At 41.4% G+C, this 18,419-nt stretch overlaps 4 protein-coding genes across 4 annotated transcripts; 2 read left to right on the top strand and 2 right to left on the bottom strand.

Moving 5' to 3' along the window:
- Nucleotides 1-573: 573 nt before the first annotated feature.
- On the bottom strand, nucleotides 574-3,980 carry LOC148322087 (metalloproteinase inhibitor 2-like). The gene is made up of 5 exons (XM_088317469.1): nucleotides 3,718-3,980; nucleotides 1,943-2,022; nucleotides 1,758-1,860; nucleotides 1,287-1,411; nucleotides 574-1,179 (listed from the first exon to the last, which is right to left on the bottom strand). The coding sequence occupies exons 1-5, from the start codon at nucleotides 3,842-3,844 to the stop codon at nucleotides 982-984; spliced, it is 633 nt and encodes a 210-aa protein (XP_088173595.1). The 5' UTR covers nucleotides 3,845-3,980; the 3' UTR covers nucleotides 574-981.
- Nucleotides 3,981-10,321: 6,341 nt separating this feature from the next.
- LOC148322086 (metalloproteinase inhibitor 2-like) lies at nucleotides 10,322-11,895 on the top strand. Its single transcript, XM_088317209.1, has 5 exons — nucleotides 10,322-10,459; nucleotides 11,050-11,132; nucleotides 11,200-11,302; nucleotides 11,422-11,543; nucleotides 11,716-11,895. Exons 1-5 carry the CDS (start codon nucleotides 10,327-10,329, stop codon nucleotides 11,893-11,895), a joined length of 621 nt encoding a protein of 206 aa, XP_088173335.1. The 5' UTR covers nucleotides 10,322-10,326.
- A 1,026-nt stretch (nucleotides 11,896-12,921) lies between these two features.
- On the top strand, nucleotides 12,922-14,237 carry LOC148322085 (metalloproteinase inhibitor 2-like). The gene is made up of 5 exons (XM_088316617.1): nucleotides 12,922-13,164; nucleotides 13,428-13,510; nucleotides 13,592-13,694; nucleotides 13,771-13,892; nucleotides 14,027-14,237. Exons 1-5 carry the CDS (start codon nucleotides 13,032-13,034, stop codon nucleotides 14,210-14,212), a joined length of 627 nt encoding a protein of 208 aa, XP_088172743.1. The 5' UTR covers nucleotides 12,922-13,031; the 3' UTR covers nucleotides 14,213-14,237.
- An 817-nt stretch (nucleotides 14,238-15,054) lies between these two features.
- On the bottom strand, nucleotides 15,055-16,223 carry LOC148322084 (metalloproteinase inhibitor 2-like). Its single transcript, XM_088317035.1, has 5 exons — nucleotides 16,022-16,223; nucleotides 15,712-15,794; nucleotides 15,535-15,637; nucleotides 15,339-15,460; nucleotides 15,055-15,262 (listed from the first exon to the last, which is right to left on the bottom strand). The coding sequence occupies exons 1-5, from the start codon at nucleotides 16,149-16,151 to the stop codon at nucleotides 15,086-15,088; spliced, it is 615 nt and encodes a 204-aa protein (XP_088173161.1). The 5' UTR covers nucleotides 16,152-16,223; the 3' UTR covers nucleotides 15,055-15,085.
- Nucleotides 16,224-18,419: the final 2,196 nt, after the last annotated feature.

Genomic DNA, 18,419 nt, shown 5'->3' with positions numbered 1-18,419 from the left:
GCGGATAAAAGTAAAAAAAATAAATAAAAAGTAAAAAAAAAAAAATAAATCTGCCCCTCTATCAACAGAAAATGAATGACAGCTCCAATAGAGGCACACTCAGATGAATTCTGATGTGGGAGACATGGCAGCAATATAACACAATCATACCAAGAGTTTCACTCATCAACAGTAGGTGAAGCAGTAATGTGGTTTATCATTCTTCATGCAGAGGATAAAGAATATATCCCTGTATTATTTTATGCATCTTTCTGCAATCTATACATTCCTTAACAATGTACAACTTCTACATGCTGTAGTGGAGACGGTTGTTTGTTCTCCTATGTCATTAATTTGTATTTTAATTGACTGATTTCACTTATTCATTTATTGGTATTTTATGTAATACTCTTATGTAAAATGTTGTTACTGCTGCAGCAGCTGAGAAATGCACTATACAAATAAAGTTGTATTATTTTGTGTTAGGGCTTTTTAAATACACGTGTACCCCACTGTGCATTACAAGAGTACAATATATCATCAACTCATAACCACTAGAGAGCAGCATATTCAAAGTAACCACTTCACACTGCATACGTTTTGTCATTTATTTTAATAAACACTTTTAAAAAAAAGGTATAATAGTTTTCCAAACACCACTCTGAAATGATTTACGACTACACAAACCTGTATACAAAATTGTTCCCTTCAAAGTAACATCTTACACATATCAGCATATAAAACACAAGAGGGATCAACCCTCTTTGCACGCTCACCTCATCAATGTTTACTTAAATATATTTGGCCTACCAAGGAGGAAAAAAAAATACATGTCGAAAACAGTAATAACATTGCAGTGAAGCTAAATACTGACTTATGTGGACTGCGTTTCTGCTGAAGCAGTCGTTTGGACAGAAGTGCTTTGGAGTCACAAAGTGCTGAATTGTCACAATGGGGGGGAAAAATAACCACACTGCAATGATTTTTCATTTGAAATTGGAGTTAAGGGTCTTCGATATCCATGAATTTCTTTTTGGGCGATTCAGCCCCCCTGTACCAGGCGCAAGAGCCGTCGTTTCTCTCGATGCAAGCAAAGTGTCGGGCCTGCTTGCCGTAGGTTATCTTCTCCGTCAGATAGTCCGTCCACAAGCACTCTGCGGGGCTGCTGATGGTGCAGGGCACGGACGTGCAGCGGGTGATCTACGGGCAAACAAGGACAGAAAGCTGTTTTGGTTGGCAATATCGAAACGAGCGAGCAGTAAAAAGCACAAATGCAAACTGTGAAATCCATCCTTTGCCTTCCTCACCTTGCAATTGCAGCCCATTTCGTAGCGCTGCACCAGGCTATTCCTTTGCGTGGAGGTCAACTTCTCCCACGGTTCAAGGAAGCTGCACAGGGTGACGTGCAGCGACGAGTTGGACCTCAGGCTGCCTGCAAATGCAAAAAAAAGACAAGAGGAGAGGAAATGAAACGACAGGGAGAACGGAATTTCAAGGACGTATTGGAAAATTTTCGCAGTGTTGCATATTGCTTACAAATGTGTAATAACGTTCTCATATGCACGATGCAAATTTAAATTCGCGCCCCCCCCCACACCCACTCTTCGCCGCAATTATAAATGAGCCAATTTCATTGCAAAACAAAACAACACCGTAGAATTAATACGCCACTGCCAACTACTGGAGTGGATGTGCAATTACACTACAGTTGTACGGCTGAAAAAAAGAAGCACTTTCCCCATTTTTTTATGTGCATAGTTTGACCCTAATAAAGATACCTGTGATTAGATACTCTACGCCTTTAGCCAGAGTGACTCCACATAATGATGAGGACGGTGCTGTGTAGATGGCATCAAAAACCTTGTTAGGGCCCTTAAACATCTGGGAAAAACAAAAAAAAACACACATTAGATCCACGTTGAATTTGCATTCATGCAGGATACAAAAATAGAAAGTCTTCTACCTTGGTCTGCTTGATGTTATACTTTATGGGTGTGAAAAGGTCATCCGCAGCCTTCACTCCAACGACCTTAGCCTTGATGACTAAAAAGACAGAGCAAGTTTAAGGAGGACGCTCCATTAAAAACAAAAAGGGGCCAAAGGTTTAAAGATTCGGATATTTCATCAGCTGCAGCCTGAAGAATGCGTGTGCACAGCGGCGATTCAAAACACACGGAGGAAGCCAGTCAGCACTTTGAAGACTAGAATTAAACAACGATAATCCTCTTAAAACCATCACAGCCTGCCTGTTTGTATTAGAAAAAAAAAACAGAACTGGGGATGGGGAAATCACTTTTACTTTCCAACTTCCTGATTGAGAGCTTTGAGTGTGTGAGGGGGTGGAATAGAAAGAAAACTTCAAGTGGAAAATTGTGATTAAGGCTTCACAGATGTGCCTTTTCAGCTCGAGTGCAGCCAAGTGCTCAAACAAAAATAGAAGCTCAATGTGTCTCCAAAGGATGATCATATGCCAGGCGAGTCGAGGATCACCCGATCATCAAGCCAATGCAGGTGACTCATACGCTTCTGAACAGACAATCCACATTTCGTTTTTTCCAAAGCAAACAAGATCATTTTCTTGTATTTATCATGATACGATGACAATACATGCTTCCAGGATACAGTATCTCCTTTTAAGGAAATGTGCAGCAAAGCTGACTTCCCAAAAAAAAAAAAAAAAAGGGAAGACAAGAGAAGTGGACAAATGGAGAGAACAGTGCTGATGCTGCTGAGAAAGTCTCCCAACTCCTCTGGCTACAATTTGCGGTAATCCTGCTGGCCTGACTTTGCAGAATCGCACACAAATGTCGCTCTGCTGGTCTTAAGTCAAATATATGATGGGTGGGAAGAAGCCAAATGAAAAATTGGGTTGCAGACTGTCAGCACATCGCATCAAGTCCGAAGAAATGGGCGAAATGACAGTCAATGCCGTGGAAGCAGTTTGTTGATCATGAGCAGAAACTTCAAAGAGTGCCAGGTTTGATTCAAGTCAAGTTACATGTGAACTTAACGCTAGAGGCTTCCTTCAAGTATTTTACAAAGTAGACTGCCTAATTAAACTGGCGTCAATGTAAACATTAGTCTTCACTATGTCATTAGCAAAAACAGACGTCCCTCGCTTCCCCTTCTTAACGGTCGCTTCACACAAAAAAATGTAAGTTGTGAACGTCATCGATGCAAAAATTGCCGCAAATCATACATTTGATTCAGGGTCTGAGAACATTTTCGGTGGGGTGGTTAGGGTCACAACACCTCAGTGGGGGGTGGCCGTGCGTGCGTGCGTCGGTCATGTGGTCCAGGTTAGATACATTTTACCTTTATTCTTTACACATATTGTGGCATAGTATACATTTTACCTTTATTCTTTACACATATTGTGGCATAGTATACATTTTACCTTTATTCTTTACACATATTGTGGCATAGTATCAAGGGGTCTAAGAATATTGCATCGATGCAAAAATGGCAGAAAACAAAACCCAGATTTACCCCTTGCTATCTGATTGGCCAGGGGGGGGGGCACAGAATGACAAAGTTTTCCCACCCCTGTTGCTCCGCCTTTGACTCAAACTTGTCTCGCATGAGACTTCGAAAACAAAACATCAAAAGAAGCGAAACACGCCACATCAAAGCACGGATAATTACGATCAAACCACGCCAAGGCTACTGCAGTGCATGAGAATGAAAACAAACTAATAATTGTAATGACGACTTAATAAGGAGCTGAGTCCAACTTACCGACGTCTGCGTAGCAAAACGCCTGCTGCGGATGCCCCGCGCCGCAGCTGCAGGCTTGTGCGTCCTGCAAAAACCACAAGCAAACCAGCACCAGAGCCAGCACGAAGCTCTTCGCCGTATAGCTCATCGTTGATCACAAAGTAACAATAAAAAAAACACCCCAAAAAGTTACAAAAATTAAGCAAGAAAAGCTTCCAGTTGGTCACACGATGAATTGTCTGAATGGCCTGAATGGAAGCTCTGTTCTTGTTCTGCTTGAGTCCACGTTCACGAGGGGCCTTTTTATGGCTGCAGGATCCGCCCACAAGTGACGTCACTTGCACCGTGCGATTGCTTTTTCTTCCCTTTTTTTATTTTTTTAAGCACTTTCTCACAAAGCACGCGTGCATACACGCGCACGCACGCGTGCCTGTTTGTGACGTTTTTGTTTTTTTAAAGTTAGCGCAAATACTTAGGAATAAATAATAAACAATTGATAAAATAAAAGTAAAATAAAAATGTACATACAAAGAAATTAGAGAAAAGCGACCGTGCTTCTCTTTCCGTCGCGATGTAAGACTGAACAGAAAAAAAAAAGTGGGGCCATTTTTTTTTTTTTTTGGTCATATGACCTTATATCAGCCTGTGATTCTCAAACTGGGCTCACCGAGTTATATCTTGAGGTCAATTGTTACGGTATAAAAGGAATTGAATTCCAAATGTTCTTTTCTTTTTGCAGTGCCGCGTCGCCCAAGGCCTGACTTTGAACCTACAGGTTGTTCAGCTGGAAAAGGAAAAGGAAAACTGAGTCACTGCTTGTATTTTATTTGAATTAATTAGACAAGTCAACAGGGAAAAAACTTGTTAATTATTTTCTTAAGAAACAAACATGTCCCGTTAGTCCGACATGTTTGTGAGGCATCTTCACAGTAATGAGCTAAAGTTAGCAGTCCAGCTCATGTTGGCTTCGCGTGTACGTGTTAGTCCCAACATTACCGTAATAGACGCTTCAAAAACAACTTTTTGAGAGCATGTCTTCACCGGGAAGGACAGCATCAATCTAAGTGGGCGTAATTTATCCATCCCTATCCTCTCCTTAATTTTCCACTTTTTTTTTTATTTTGTGTTGCATTCACACCTTGACACCGCCCTGTAAATAGGATCTTCCGAAAAATGACCATAATACCGGGAAATTAAGTGACGCGGTGGTGAGAAGCCCATTTACGTCACTAAATGGTGATAATCCATAATTACATGTGCAGATGTGACATCATTGCCATAAAAAAACAAAAAAAAAGCATGATGTAGCGTAAACAATCAACCGAATTCGCTGTAATGGAAGTGATAAATCACAGCAACAATATAGAAACTCCGATGGAGCAACATACGTGTATGACTGTTACACGCGTTGAGTCAAGTTGTCTTCAAGGGCTTGATGTGGTCAGTCGCAGTCATGAAAACACCACCGGCAAAACACAGATGGGGGACTGGGAGGAGCCAAATGACATCATCGTACCAGTTTAATAGATTCAATGTGGGGGCGATTCCCCCGAACCTTGGGCCCAGTCTGTGAAAGACGCAAAGTCACATTCTTCACTTACTCATGTCAACTAATTGGCCTTTTGTTGGAAACTTGACTTTTTTTTTTTTTTTAAGTCTAAAATTGGAAAAAGTAAAAAATGTCCCGACATAGTTGGGCGGCGAGTTTGTTGGCAAATGCAGTGGCTGGTCCCGCGCGTATCGCTGCGTGAGTGTGCCACATTAAATGGAATGAGGAGAGTCTCCTTAATTTGCGGCATTTGTAGTCAACTACGTTCACACCCAGAACAGCGCAAACTGTAATTTTTTAAATTAGACTCCTTGTGCACATCTTAAAATGACCAACACCCGGTCTAACCTGCCTCCGAGCATATTTTCACCAGTCACTTGGCACATTTCTTCACATATTACAAATTTATCATCTAACACGTCAACTTTTTACTGTACTTTATATTTATTTATATTTGCCTGGTGACTTAATTGTTATCATTTTATTCCTGAAACATGATGACTTTTTTGTGTAGCTTTGCAACAACACTTAATATTGTACGACTTTACTCCATTGACCTAATGACTTAATTCCCATAATTTACCAAATGTCATCAAATTATACGATGACTTTATTGCCAACAAAAAAAACCCAAACAACAACTTAAGTCTTGCTCTAATTAAAGTATGACTTTATTCTGGTAAGGTTATGATTCTTTTCCAATTCCTCCCCAACTTTTTTTTCCCGTGACCTTCCAAAATTCTTTTCAAAGTTGAATGTATCTTTAATGTTTCATTATTCTTGTAACATTCTGACTTTACTTCTTGTATCATTCTGAAATGGCGACGTTTACCCTTCCAAATTCATTCTCGCCACATTGACTTCTATTCCCGGAATGCCACGACTCCATTCCCATAAATCTCGAACATACTCATCATAATAACATGAGTTTATTCCCATAAAATAAAATGCATCTCCCGATAAATTTGACCTATTTTATTTTATTTATGTGTTTATTTTTAAAGGAACTTGGTCTTTTTTGAAAATCCTGCAAACAAGGGAGGGAAGAGAGTACGACTGTTTTAATAACTACTGTCTGTTCGATCATACTAGGAGTGTTTCGAGTATTTTGGACTCTCAGCAGTTGGTACGTCGTTTTTGCCAATTGGCTTGGCATTCGTATTACATCGACTTTTTGAGGTTTTGATTTTTCTCCAATGTGAAGGAAAAAACATTGTCGTTGGTTTCAGGTTGTTGTGTAGCCTTTGAACATTCGATACATAAAGCTGACTATGTATAAATAAGACGAGGAGTCTGTTGAACTCGGCCCACTTGCTTCCTGACATCATACTTGGCTACTGACTGGTTTCTGGTTTCTGGCCACCCAGTGTTAAACACTTCCACTATTTTCCACAGAAGAGCATATGAGCAGCGTTGTTTGGCATAATATGAAAAACAGAAAAGGAGACATCACGTTCGATGCAGTCACAACGACAAAAAGCCAGCGCAGGGATGTCGTCGAGAGAAGGGAAAGTTTGCATACGCATTGGAAATGTTGTAAGACGCCATGACTCGTCGGTCAAGTGGAATTTACCAGATGTTGGATGCAAAAAAAAAAAAAAATAGGAGGAAATGAGGCATCATGAAAAATAAAAGAGTCAAACTATGCAGTGGAGTCAGAGGAATGCCCGAAACCTCCAAATTGACCAAAGGTGTGACCCATTCCGGACATGTGCTCAGCTTCAGAGTATTCATCGCCTGAACCCACAAAAAAAAAAAAAACCTCCGGCGTTGAGATCCGTTTCTATTTTGTTCCTGCGCATGCGCAGACTTGATTCAAGATGAGAGTAGCAAAACTTACTTGTTGGCGCTCTGTGAGGAAAATGAAATCATTATCCAGGTAAAGTAGTGAAATGATCTCCAACTTTTCCCCCCCGCTGCGTATAGATCGGCGGGTTGTGTTTGTAGTTGGCGCTTGCCGCTCTACGACGAGCCGACTTCGAACGTGCTATCGCTACTCATTTTGCTAGCTTGTGTGTTTAATATTAGCATAATGGGACCGAGAAATTAGCATAATTTTTTTCATCTGTGGCCACTGAAGTCAAGAGGAAAACAAACGGTTTTTGATCCAAACAACAAAAGGCGACTCTGAATGTTGCAAACATCAAGAGGACTGAGTTCTTGCCAGTTTCTGTCACACACAGACTGCAATAGAAATGAAGTGGAGAGTGACAATTTTGGATCGGGAAAATTCAATTATTAAAGCAGTGGAAATTACATGTTAATTCATGTTCATATCAATTATGGTAAAAGCGTTGAGATGATTCACCTTTTAAATAATAGTTCTGAAAGAGGATGATTGAGGGAAATTGAATAACTTATAACAGTGCTTCTCAATTATTTTCTGTTACGTCCCCCCCTAGCTAGACAAACCTACACCGTAGAGTTCCACTGCCAACTACTGGAGTGGATGTGCAGTTACACTTTAAGGGGGCCCACCCCACTATTTGAGAAGCACTGACTGAGACCAAATCATTTTTGGCGTACCTTTACACCTCCAGCAATTATAGATCCACTCCTTCCACCCACCCTGAGGGCAAGTGATGAAAACAAGTTCATCATTTTCCACTCATCGTTAGTTGTTCACAGGTGACGGACAGGCAATGAATCGTTCAAATTTTCTTACTACGGAATCATTGGAAACCCTCAAGACATCCCCTCCAGCCCGCAAAAAACGATATGACATCTTGTGCCATGTCATTGTTCATTATCGTTAGTCAGCGAATGTCCACGGTGACCCCGGCGACAGTGCGTCGGGTTGAGCAACAGATCGCATCTTGATCTTTTCAACCCACCCGGAATCAGGAAGAAGAAGAGTTACTTCCTCCATTTGCGTCATTTGAGTTTTGCCACTTTTGCAGTTTGTGTTTGTGTCCATGGAAACAAGCCATTGTGACATGTTGTATTGGTGTTCCCATGTCAAGGTCACCAAGGTCACTCCTTCAGGACTGCATTGTCACCGGGTGCATGAGTCATTCTTACAGTTTGTGTTGAAGAAACAAAACATTTTGTTGCTAACTGTTTCAATTGCCCACAAGCGCTTGCGGGGACAAAAGGCTTTTGTCTTCTCATCCCTTCTCTCTGAACATGATTACAAAAGGCCTGGGAATGAACCAAATTTATCTCATGGAATGATTTTAAATGCAAACTTAGAGCACCTGAGACAGCCGACTAAAGTTGTCACTGTTTTATCAGATTTTTATTTATTTTAATTTTTTTTATTCATCTTACATTGTTTTGAAACTGTTACCTTGTGTTGCCACGAACAGTATGTTATTTTAATTGTGCTGAAATTAATTTTTTGCGGCCTCTTGGCCAAAACTCCTTTTAAAATTTGTCTTATTTTATTATGTCAATTGGAGCGTTCCTAATCCATTCACATTTGTTTTCTCCGAAACGCATACACGTCACTGTACAATTTAATTCTCGCAATATTAGGACTTTTGCAACCGCCATATTGCGTAAACGTTCCGTTACGACATTTTTCTTTCCCTCTATAATAATAATGCGACTTTTTTTCTCATAATTACCCTTCTTTATTCTTTTTGTTAGCATGTTGACTAACATTGTTCTTGTTTTTACAACTTCTTTGTCAACAAAATGAACTTTTCTTCACTATGTTTATTCAACTACCATTTTTTTTTTTTGTCATGATGTCGTGACTTATGGGGGCCCAGTGAGTAGAATACACTCGGATATTATTCATAGATAAACAAGTCAATTATGTGAGGAAATATCAGTGCTTGGTCCATGAATCAGCAACACTGACCCATGAGAGACGGGCAGAGTAATTTTTGGGCTTGTTGTAATCTGGAGACATACGTCTCATCGCCAACGCGCCCAGGCATGTTCCTAAGGCATGAGATGTGTGGTGAAAACATAATCGCTAAGGAACGAGTGTGTGACTCATATGGAGAGCTGCTCTCACCCTTCATCAAGACCACCGCTAATGCCCAGCCTCTCATTCTTTGACTTTGAGTTCTTCCGGAGAAATTTTCCACTGTTTACAGTAAAAGCCCACCTGGAAGATTTTGGGAATTTACTACACTTTTTTTGTTGCCCTTTCACGCTGATTCAGTGTTGCGGAAAAAAGCATCCACAAGAACATGAAACCACAACAAATCATTTTAGCAGTCAGTGAAATCGGCATAGCACCAGTTAAGCCCCTCAGAATTTTATTTGGTATTGTAAAATATATTTACAAAATATTTTCTCAGCCCCCTGTTTAGCCCCGAGAAAGAATAAAAATCCTGGAGTTGTGACTGCTAGCAAGCGAGCTAGCCTGTTAGCTAGCTAGCTCCAGCCTGAATAATACAAAACACAAAACACTTCAAGGAAGAGACTTTTTTTCAGCAGTTTTTGAATATGGGCAGACTTACGCCAGGTATGCCGTTTTAGTCCAAAGAGAAGGTGAAAACGATTTGAAGGCTATTGCGCAACAATTCAGTGCCAAATTGTTCTCAGTCACTATACGTTTTCAGCACGTATCTTTAAACCTTTATTGTATTTCCAAATAAATTACAAAAATGGTTTTTATATGAAGTTTATTTTAGTTAAAATTGTATTTATTGGTGACGTATATTTTGATAATTGTTGGTTGGCTAATGCATGCTCATATTTGGCTGCCAGGATGGCCGAGTGGTCTAAGGTGCCACGTTCAGGACCCAGTCTCCCCAGGAGGCCTGGGTTCGAATCTTGAATTTCCCCATTGTGGGACTAATAAGGGGAATATTATTATTATTTGATTAAAAAAAATTGTTGTACGTTGTTGAAATAAAAAAAGTAAAACAAACAACAAAAAATTCTTGGCCTCTTGGCTCGGAATGGGACGGCACCTTAGTGCAGTCATATTTGTTTAATTGTGCTTAATGTGGCAAATCAAATGAGGACAATTATTAGAGAATGCAGGTGACTTCACCCATGAGCAGCTCTTCAGCTATAAAAGCAAGCTGGACCAGCCCTTCTTAGATTTTATTTTGTGCACCTGAAAGCTGCGTGTTTTCCCTTTTGACTCTTCTTTTTTTTTTTGCCCTGAGCGAGCGATGGTACGTTGGCAGAACTTTGTGCTCCCCGTGGTGCTTCTATGCATGTGGGGACTGCAGGAGGAAGTTGTGCAAGCTTGCTCCTGTTTTCCTATCCATCCACAGCAGGTGTTTTGCCAACGTGATGTCGTCGGTAAGCCACTTTTTTTTTAATTTGGAATTTCAGTATACTAAAATAGGTTTATTCTGTAGGAATTGCGGCTGAAATTAACAAAATTAAAAAGAAATAAGGTACCGTATTTTCCGGACGATAATCCGCTACTTTTCCCCCAGATTTTGAACTATGCGGCAAATACAAGGTTGCGGCTTTTCTGTGGATTTTTCTTTCACCAGTAGGGGCGCTCTATAGTTCAGAAAATACACTAATACACAATTTTTTTTTTCTCTTGAGTCTGTTCTGTTTTAATGAGCAAAGTTGTTGCCGTTTTAAAAGGCACTGTTTTAACAATCTGTTTATGTACCTTGATGTGCATTGACAGTCTAAAATTGTTCTTGTCACCGTCTTATAGCCTATTGCGGCTTGAAAATTTTTTTTTTTTTTAAATACGGTACTCCACTTACCAACAATATTGCAAAGTGGGGCCATCATGTGAAAAAGGTTTTTGTTTAAGTGTTCACATCACATATGAAAAGCGCTTTGTCACAGCTCCAGCAGTTGTGAAGTTGTATCCATTTTTTTTTTGCCCATGTTGTTAATTGTGTCTTTTCAAAACTTGTTTCAAGTCATCAAGGCAAGGGTTATTGGAGTGACGCCTGGCACACATGTGCTAAACCAACTCACAAAGTATGACATCATTCAACTCGAGGTGAGGTGGCGCGTTCATGGTTGCAAAATGGACAACTTCTCACCTTTTTTTTCTCCCATCTTTCCAGAACTTAAAGAGTTATGAAAGGTCTTTTCGTGCAGTCTACACTGCTCCCAGTTCTGCAGCTTGTGGAGTCACTCTGACCACGGGCTTTGACTATATTCTCATGGGTATCAAAAGAATCTAATCAATCAAAATCCAATATTCTTCCCTATACCCCAGAATGTAAACATTTGACAGTTTTGGGAATATTCTCTTTTATTTATTTTTTGGTCTTCTGCTATAACAGCCAGACGGCAGTCTGATGGCTCGCTGCGGATCTCCTCGTGTGACTTCCATCGAGCGTGGAAGGACTTGAGCTATGCGCAAAAGCACGTGCTGTATCGCTACAGATGGGGCTGTGAATGCAAGGTAGGAACTCCTAAAGGTGGAATTTTTTCTTTATAATATATAAATGTCCACCTTGACTATTAACAAGTGCGAGCTGCTTTAATGATGCCTTCAGTACATTTGAAGTAAAGGAGAAACTTGAATACAGTTTTTCACAATGTTCTGTGTGATCATGTTTGTGAAATTCCCTCAGATCAATTCCTGCTTCTCCTTCCCGTGCTGCATAAACAGCTTGAAGGAGTGCCTGTGGACGGACTTGCTGCCGGTCAAGCAGGGCAAAGGCAATCAGGCCCAAAACTCAGCTTGCATCAAGCAAAGGGATGGCCGTTGCGACTGGTACCAGGCACCTATCTGGCGCCCCATTCGGGGATAGTCGCACACGGCCTTAAGGCTAATAACTCAAAATAAAATGGATCAAACCAATGCATGTGTTTTTGTTTGTTGCAATTAGAAAGCGGCGCTCAGCGGTAGTTCATTTTAATTTGACGTTTCGCTACTGCCCCCTGCGGTTGAAAATAGAAACTGCACTCTATTCGCGTGCATTTTCAGAGTGACGAACACGAATGGCATCACGTAAACAGAAAGGGTGTGGGAACTTTTATTTCCTAGACACTTGCCATCACACCCTTTGTCCACTAATTAAGCGTTAATCGCTCAGCCCCGTGAGTCATAATTGGTCCAAAGAAAAAGCTATAAAGATTTTGGAGCTTGTTCACTGAAAAGGGATTCAGAAAATAATATGGTGTCTGGCACGGTCACTGGATCGGAATAACCGACTTGTCTGTTTTTGAGCTGAACTTTTGGTGAACGGGTGCATTTGGTCCATGGATGCACTGCACTTGATACAAGAAAATTACAAGCATGCATTTGAAATCGGTGCTAGTTGTGTGATTGAAGTCACTCACCAAATTGTGTGTCGACATTTTTTTTTTAATTCAACCAATTCACACAAAAAAACTTGAATGCAATAGTGTAGAACTCCAACAAAATTAACATCACACTCCAGGAAAGTTAAGTGAGATAAAAGACATGAAACAAAGATCATTTTCATTTTTTTCTTCCTCCATTTATTCCATTAATTTATATTTAAAAAAATATGAGGACAAATGTTTTCTGATCCAAAATAAAGTTCAAAGGAAATTTTTAAAACTCATTTTATAGTCAGATTCTTTTGTTTTTATTTATTTAATCTGACCTCAACACAAAAAATGCAATTATCATCTTCCTCAAAACGCTGCGGTTAAAAACTGCATGTATGGAAAATCGTTTTATATGCAAGCTCTTCAATGATGTTGCTGATGAAAGTCTCAGGTGCAAACTAATCAACACTCAGTGTGTGCAGGTGGTGTTGCTTAATTGTGGGCGGAGTCTGCAGCTTCAAAAAGGCCCTGGTTTGCCAGAACCCTGTCAGAGTTGAACCTCTTGTTGTGACACTTCGGTGCAATTGTTCGGAGACTGTGGGCCAGTTGTGCAACGGGCGAGTTCGGTTTTTGTGCCCCTGAAGGATCAATGATGAGCTGGAAGAACTTTATTCTGCCGCTGGTTCTGCTGTGCTTGTGGGGGCTCCACGAGGAAGGAGCCCAAGCCTGTAGCTGCTTCCCCATACATCCGCAGCAGTTATATTGCCAAATGGATGTCGTCGGTAAGTTGAACGCAACGCCACTTTCAGTCTGCAATCCTGTTTTTTTTGTTTTTTTTCTTCAAAATTCTTCCCACTTCCTTCCAGGTCTGCAGCTCTGTTACTTTGGCAAAAATTCTTTTTTTTTTAAATGGTTCTTGACTGTCAACAGTTGAGTGGACTTTAAAGATTTTTTTTTTTATTGTGGTGTCATCAGGGCCTCAAATCCACCAACATGCATGCACTTTTGGTTTCAATTCATCTTCTGATTTTTCTTTTCTTTCTAGTCATCAAGGCAAAGGTTATCGGTGTGATGCCTGGTGTGCAAGGTGAAGGAAGACTCGCCAAGTATGACATCAAGCACATGAAGGTGAGGCGCTTATTACATAAAGGCATCCTTGTATGTTTTATATATGATTTTGTTTTTTTTTCCTCTAACCACGCCCCCCAGACCTTCAAGGGTGTCAAAAAGTACTTTAGTGCCGTCTACACTGCCCCCAACTCTGCTGCCTGTGGTGTTACTCTGACAAAGGGCACTGAATATCTACTCATGGGTATAAAAATACATTTTATTTTGTTTTCCAATGAAAGGTGGCCCATTTACGTATTTCCTTGTGCGTTCTCTAACAGGCAGGTTGCAGTCTGACGGCTCTCTGCAGGTCCACCTGTGCGACTTCCATCAGCCGTGGGACCCGTTGAGCATCATGCAAAAGCACTTGTTGTACCGCTACGGCAAGGGCTGCAGTTGCACGGTAGGAAATTGTTTGCTTTTCTGTAGCGGCCCTTCCTCGTCCACGTTGTCCGCTTTAAATAATTGCGCAAGCTGGTTTCTGAGCATTCCGGTCTACTTGGCGCGTGAATGTGTTTCAATCTCGTCACCCAACAGATCACGTCCTGCGTCTCCTTCCCGTGTTGCGTGACCAGCCCGACGGAGTGCTTGTGGACCGACGTTCTCCCGGGCAAGATGGGCGACCAGGCCAAAAATTATGCTTGCGTCAAGAAAAGTACCGGTTGTGCCTGGGACATGCTGGCTCGCTATCCCAAAAAAGGATACCCGCTCATGCGAGAATAATAACAAATAAAAACTATCAAATGAATTCTTTTTTTCCCCCGCCCTTGATTCTTGGTTGGCTGATTTGAGAGTACCTGTGCTTATTAATGCTGGTTGCCTAATTGTTAGTGATGCAATTGGAAACATTGAAGCTTTGACACTGCAGGTTTTATTTACCCTGAAGGTGGACTTGACCCTAAAAGTGGAAAAGGTTCCTCTGCAAAAGTTGTGCACCAGTTTTTGTTGGGTTAAAACAAAAGTTTCTGATTGTATAAATGTTCACGAGTGGTCCTGTAAGAATCACGGCAACACCTTTTGGTGCCAAGGAAGTTCCAAACTTCTTAGCACAAGATTTTGCTCAAAGAAATTTATTTTCCAAACTGACTTCTATTTGATGCCTCTTAAACTAGTCAATTAAGCTTGTCAAAAGTTCAGAAAGACCAGAAAAAAACTAAATTATGGAACTTTTTTGTGAAATTTAACCAAATTTGTAAACTTCAGTTATTGGACTTTAATTTGTGCAGTGAAAATAAGTTTCATTTTGTCAGTAATATTGGTCAAGTTCTCCAAATTATTGCAAGACTGACCTTTGACATCAGAACCAACACCTAAGCAGACAATTGTGCTATGATATATGGAGCAAAGTTTTTTGCTCTGGCAATTCTCTGAAATTCTTGATAAGTTTGTGTCATTCATATTGAGTGGAAGCTTACAGTGCTCGTCACCAACATTTTCAGACAAAAAAAAAAAAATCCCAGTCTGGAATGTTTGCAAAAAAAGTGAAGTTATCTGCCAAGCGTTGATGAGAAATCAGAGGTACTTTCAAGTAAAGACTCATTACAAAAAGGAAAATAGCCACTTAATTGATTTCAGAATTTTTATTTATATGTCAAGTTATCCAATTTGGGGATTATTTGCCGCCATGTCCCAAGCACAACGACCGTTGCTTTTCTTAAGACAAGCATAATTTTTGGCCTGGTCACGATTGCCCATCTTGCCCGGCAGGAAGTCAGTCCACAAGCACTCCATCGGGCTGGTCATGCAGCACGGGAAGGAGACGCAGGACGTGATCTGTGGGGGGACGAGATTGAAACATGTAAAGTGGACAACATGGACCATGCGGGGCGGCTACAAAACAATTTGCTACCGTGCAATCGCAGCCCTCGCCATAGCGAGTGATCAGACGCTTTTGCATGAGGCTCAAAGTTTCCCACGGCTGATGGAAGTCGCACAGGTGGACATGCAGAGAGCCGTCAGGATGCAAGCGGCCTGTTGGAACAGAAAAAACAGAAAGGTGATGGGCCACCTTCCATATGGGAGAAAAAAAAAAAAGATTTTTCTACCCATGAGTAGATATTCCGTGCCCTTGGTCAGATTGACTCCACAAAAGGCAGCGTTGGGAGCAGTGTAGATGGCACCAAATAACTCGTTGACACCCTTGAATGTCTGAGGGAGGAAGAGAATAAAACGAAAACGATAAAAGCACGTCCATGACAAGGAATTTATGAGAAGCATCTCACCTTGGTGTGCTTGATGGCATACTTGGTGAATCTTCCAACACCTGGAGCGCCAGGCGTCACTCCAACCACCCTCGCCTTGATGACTAAACCCAAACAAAAAATTTGCCAATATAGTAAAATGAACACTAAAATGTCCTGTGTGAGATCATTTTGTGGGGGCGAAGGGAAGAATTTTTTTTTCTTCCGGGACAAAACAATTATCCATTGATTCAGATGTGCTATCATATGCAAACAAAATCAACTTGATTATGTTGCATACTATAAAATATACATTTCAAATAAAAATGAAGTGGAGTTCCGTTCAACTCACCAACAACACTCGTTTGGCAATACAACTGCTGCGGATGCATCCGGAAGCAGCTACAGGCTTGTGTTCCTTTCTCATGGATCCCCCACAAGCACAGCAGCACCAGGGGGAGCACAAAGTTCTTCCAGCTCATCTTTGATTCTTGAATGGGCCCAAACACAAACGAGTCAGCAGCAGCGCCAGTACTCAGCTGTGTCACAACAGGAGGTTTGCTCTGCTTTAGGTTGACAAGGGCCTTTAATAGCCGCAGACTCCGCCCACAATCAAGCAACATCACGTGCACACACTGATTGATGACTGTTTTCACCTGAGACTTTCACCACATATTGAGAAAGAAAAAGGCGGGACGACTGTGGCATAAGGTTGTTATACCACCAATGTCCACTAGGTGGAAGACACGTCTTAGTCACGCTCCTTCGGGGTCATTCAGCTCTATCCTTCAACGTGCTTGGACTAAAAAAGAGCCAATGAGGAGCTGTCACAGAACAGAGCTCTACTTTTCAAACGGCGGCGCTGGTTTCACAAACAAAAAAGTCATTCCACCTTCCTTTGACTTTGTTTCCCTGAATCATCAACGATGGGCTGTCCCCTGATGACCTTTTTGCTGCCCCTGGTGTTGCTTTGCTTGTCGCGGCTACAGGAAGGAGCACAAGCCTGCACTTGCCTCCCGAGGCATCCGCAGCAGATTTTTTTTTTGTCAAGCCGATGTTGGTAAATTGTGAATTTCAGGTCAAATTGGAGTTAAATGACAAAATGATTATTTTTTTGAGAGGCCGTTAGTTTTAATGAGCGTGCTAACTTGATTTTTGTCACGTTAACACTTTGACTTGGATAATCAGAGCAACAAGTGTTTTCAATTAAAATATTTTCACTTTTGTGAATTCGCTCTTTATCTCTCTTTATCGCGCCACTATTTGAGAAGCATTCGGAATAAGTTTTTCAAAACGAGCGCCAAGTCATTCCTTTGCTTGCTAAACTGAGGTCTCATGAGTCATCGCGTTGCGTGCAAATGTGCTAAGGACGTGAAAAAAAAAAAGAAATGACGGCGTAAAGGTGGGAGTCAGGAGGGATGAGTGTGGCGGTGGCGCCATTGACAGCGGCGGGATGGCGGCGCTAACGCGAACTCTACGTGTGGAAGCTCACTCGGGGCGCTCGCCCTGATTAAACAATGATTTATAGGCCCGCTGGAACCGCTCGGCAATCCGTTCCCGCAATGAGATTCTTTCTCTCCGAAATGGCTCAGGCGAGCATCCGAGCTGGACAATGTGTGCTTCCGAGGGGGGTGTGCATTAAATGCTATCATCGAGATGGCTCTGGTGGGCTCACGGGAGATGCGGCCGCCTATTTGTCTCCCACACGCATACGTCAAGGAACATGAAAGGGGAAAGCTGGCTGGCTTCCTTTGTGGGTGCTGGTGTGTTTTGCGACCTTTTTGGGAGCGAGTGGCGAGGTTGATTCTGCTATAGAGCAAAAAAAAAAAAAAAAACGCCAGTAAATGAAGACGGGACTCCAACAATGGACTCCTCTGGAAAAGTGCTTGAGTCATCGATCAGCACTTTATCAGTATGCGAGTGTAAATATGGACAAAGGCGCAGGCAGCAACACTGCCCTCTAGTGGACGCAAGCGGGTTGACTGTTTGAAACGTTTGCGTGACTATTTTGAAAACTGTTTGATGATTGCCACAAAAATAAATGTCCGCTGAGCCACAAATGCGCATTCAACAATTCACAAGTCATAATAAAATCTCACCAAACATCAATAAACAAAACAAAAAAGCATTTAAATGGGCGACATATTTATGGATCTGAAAAATGCGTGAAAATTGCGCATATATTTGTATGAATAATATTGAAACAAATTGCTACCCATAACAATACTCAAGAAATAAGCGCTCCTGACAAAGCTTTTCAAGTTCAAAAAAGAAAATCACCTCAACAAATAATTCAATGTGTATTTATATTAAAATATTACACTTTTCAAGTGTGCCGAAAACATCAATTTGCATGTCTCTGGGCTTTTTCTGGAGTGGAATAAATAAACAAAAAATAAAAAAAAGCGACATTTCTCATTAGCACTGCGCTGGGTCAGGGATGAGGAAGCGCACCGAGTCGACGTCTTTCAAGTGGCTTCAAACGGCACGGCGGCATGAAGTTGAGCTTCTCTCGCTAGGATGTTTCAAGCCATCACGAGAGGATTTGTTTTCCTCTTAGTGTGGACTTCACACGTTCTCCATTTCCTTCGTCTCTTCGTATGTTGTTTATTGTGGCACTGAGGCCTCCGGATGATTTGGCCACTGAATGGGGGAAGCATCCTCACCTTCACCATCCATCCATCCTTCTTCATTAACGTTTATTCTCATTACGGCCGAGGGGGTGCTGGAGCCAAAGCCCGCCCCGACCT

This window comes from Idiotropiscis lumnitzeri, chromosome 15, assembly GCF_059441095.1.
Source record: "Idiotropiscis lumnitzeri isolate Australia: NSW breed Sydney's pygmy pipehorse chromosome 15, RoL_Ilum_1.0, whole genome shotgun sequence".
In the NCBI taxonomy this organism is placed as follows: domain Eukaryota; kingdom Metazoa; phylum Chordata; class Actinopteri; order Syngnathiformes; family Syngnathidae; genus Idiotropiscis; species Idiotropiscis lumnitzeri.
This window is presented reverse-complemented; position numbering and strand designations above follow the sequence as displayed.

Coding starts and splice junctions, on each gene's coding strand:
- LOC148322087 (XM_088317469.1), bottom strand. CDS start 3,844: ATGAGCTATACGGCGAAGAGCTTCGTGCTGGCTCTGGTGCTGGTTTGC. Junction 2,023..3,717: donor GTTTTGCTACGCAGACGTCG/GTAAGTTGGACT, acceptor CTGTCTTTTTAG/TCATCAAGGCTAAGGTCGTT. Junction 1,412..1,757: donor CGTAGAGTATCTAATCACAG/GTATCTTTATTA, acceptor TTGCATTTGCAG/GCAGCCTGAGGTCCAACTCG.
- LOC148322086 (XM_088317209.1), top strand. CDS start 10,327: ATGGTACGTTGGCAGAACTTTGTGCTCCCCGTGGTGCTTCTATGCATG. Junction 10,460..11,049: donor TTGCCAACGTGATGTCGTCG/GTAAGCCACTTT, acceptor ACTTGTTTCAAG/TCATCAAGGCAAGGGTTATT. Junction 11,303..11,421: donor CTTTGACTATATTCTCATGG/GTATCAAAAGAA, acceptor CTGCTATAACAG/CCAGACGGCAGTCTGATGGC.
- LOC148322084 (XM_088317035.1), bottom strand. CDS start 16,151: ATGAGCTGGAAGAACTTTGTGCTCCCCCTGGTGCTGCTGTGCTTGTGG. Junction 15,638..15,711: donor ATGCCATCAAGCACACCAAG/GTGAGATGCTTC, acceptor TTCCTCCCTCAG/ACATTCAAGGGTGTCAACGA. Junction 15,461..15,534: donor CACGGAATATCTACTCATGG/GTAGAAAAATCT, acceptor CTGTTCCAACAG/GCCGCTTGCATCCTGACGGC.
- LOC148322085 (XM_088316617.1), top strand. CDS start 13,032: ATGATGAGCTGGAAGAACTTTATTCTGCCGCTGGTTCTGCTGTGCTTG. Junction 13,695..13,770: donor CACTGAATATCTACTCATGG/GTATAAAAATAC, acceptor GTTCTCTAACAG/GCAGGTTGCAGTCTGACGGC. Junction 13,893..14,026: donor GCAAGGGCTGCAGTTGCACG/GTAGGAAATTGT, acceptor GTCACCCAACAG/ATCACGTCCTGCGTCTCCTT.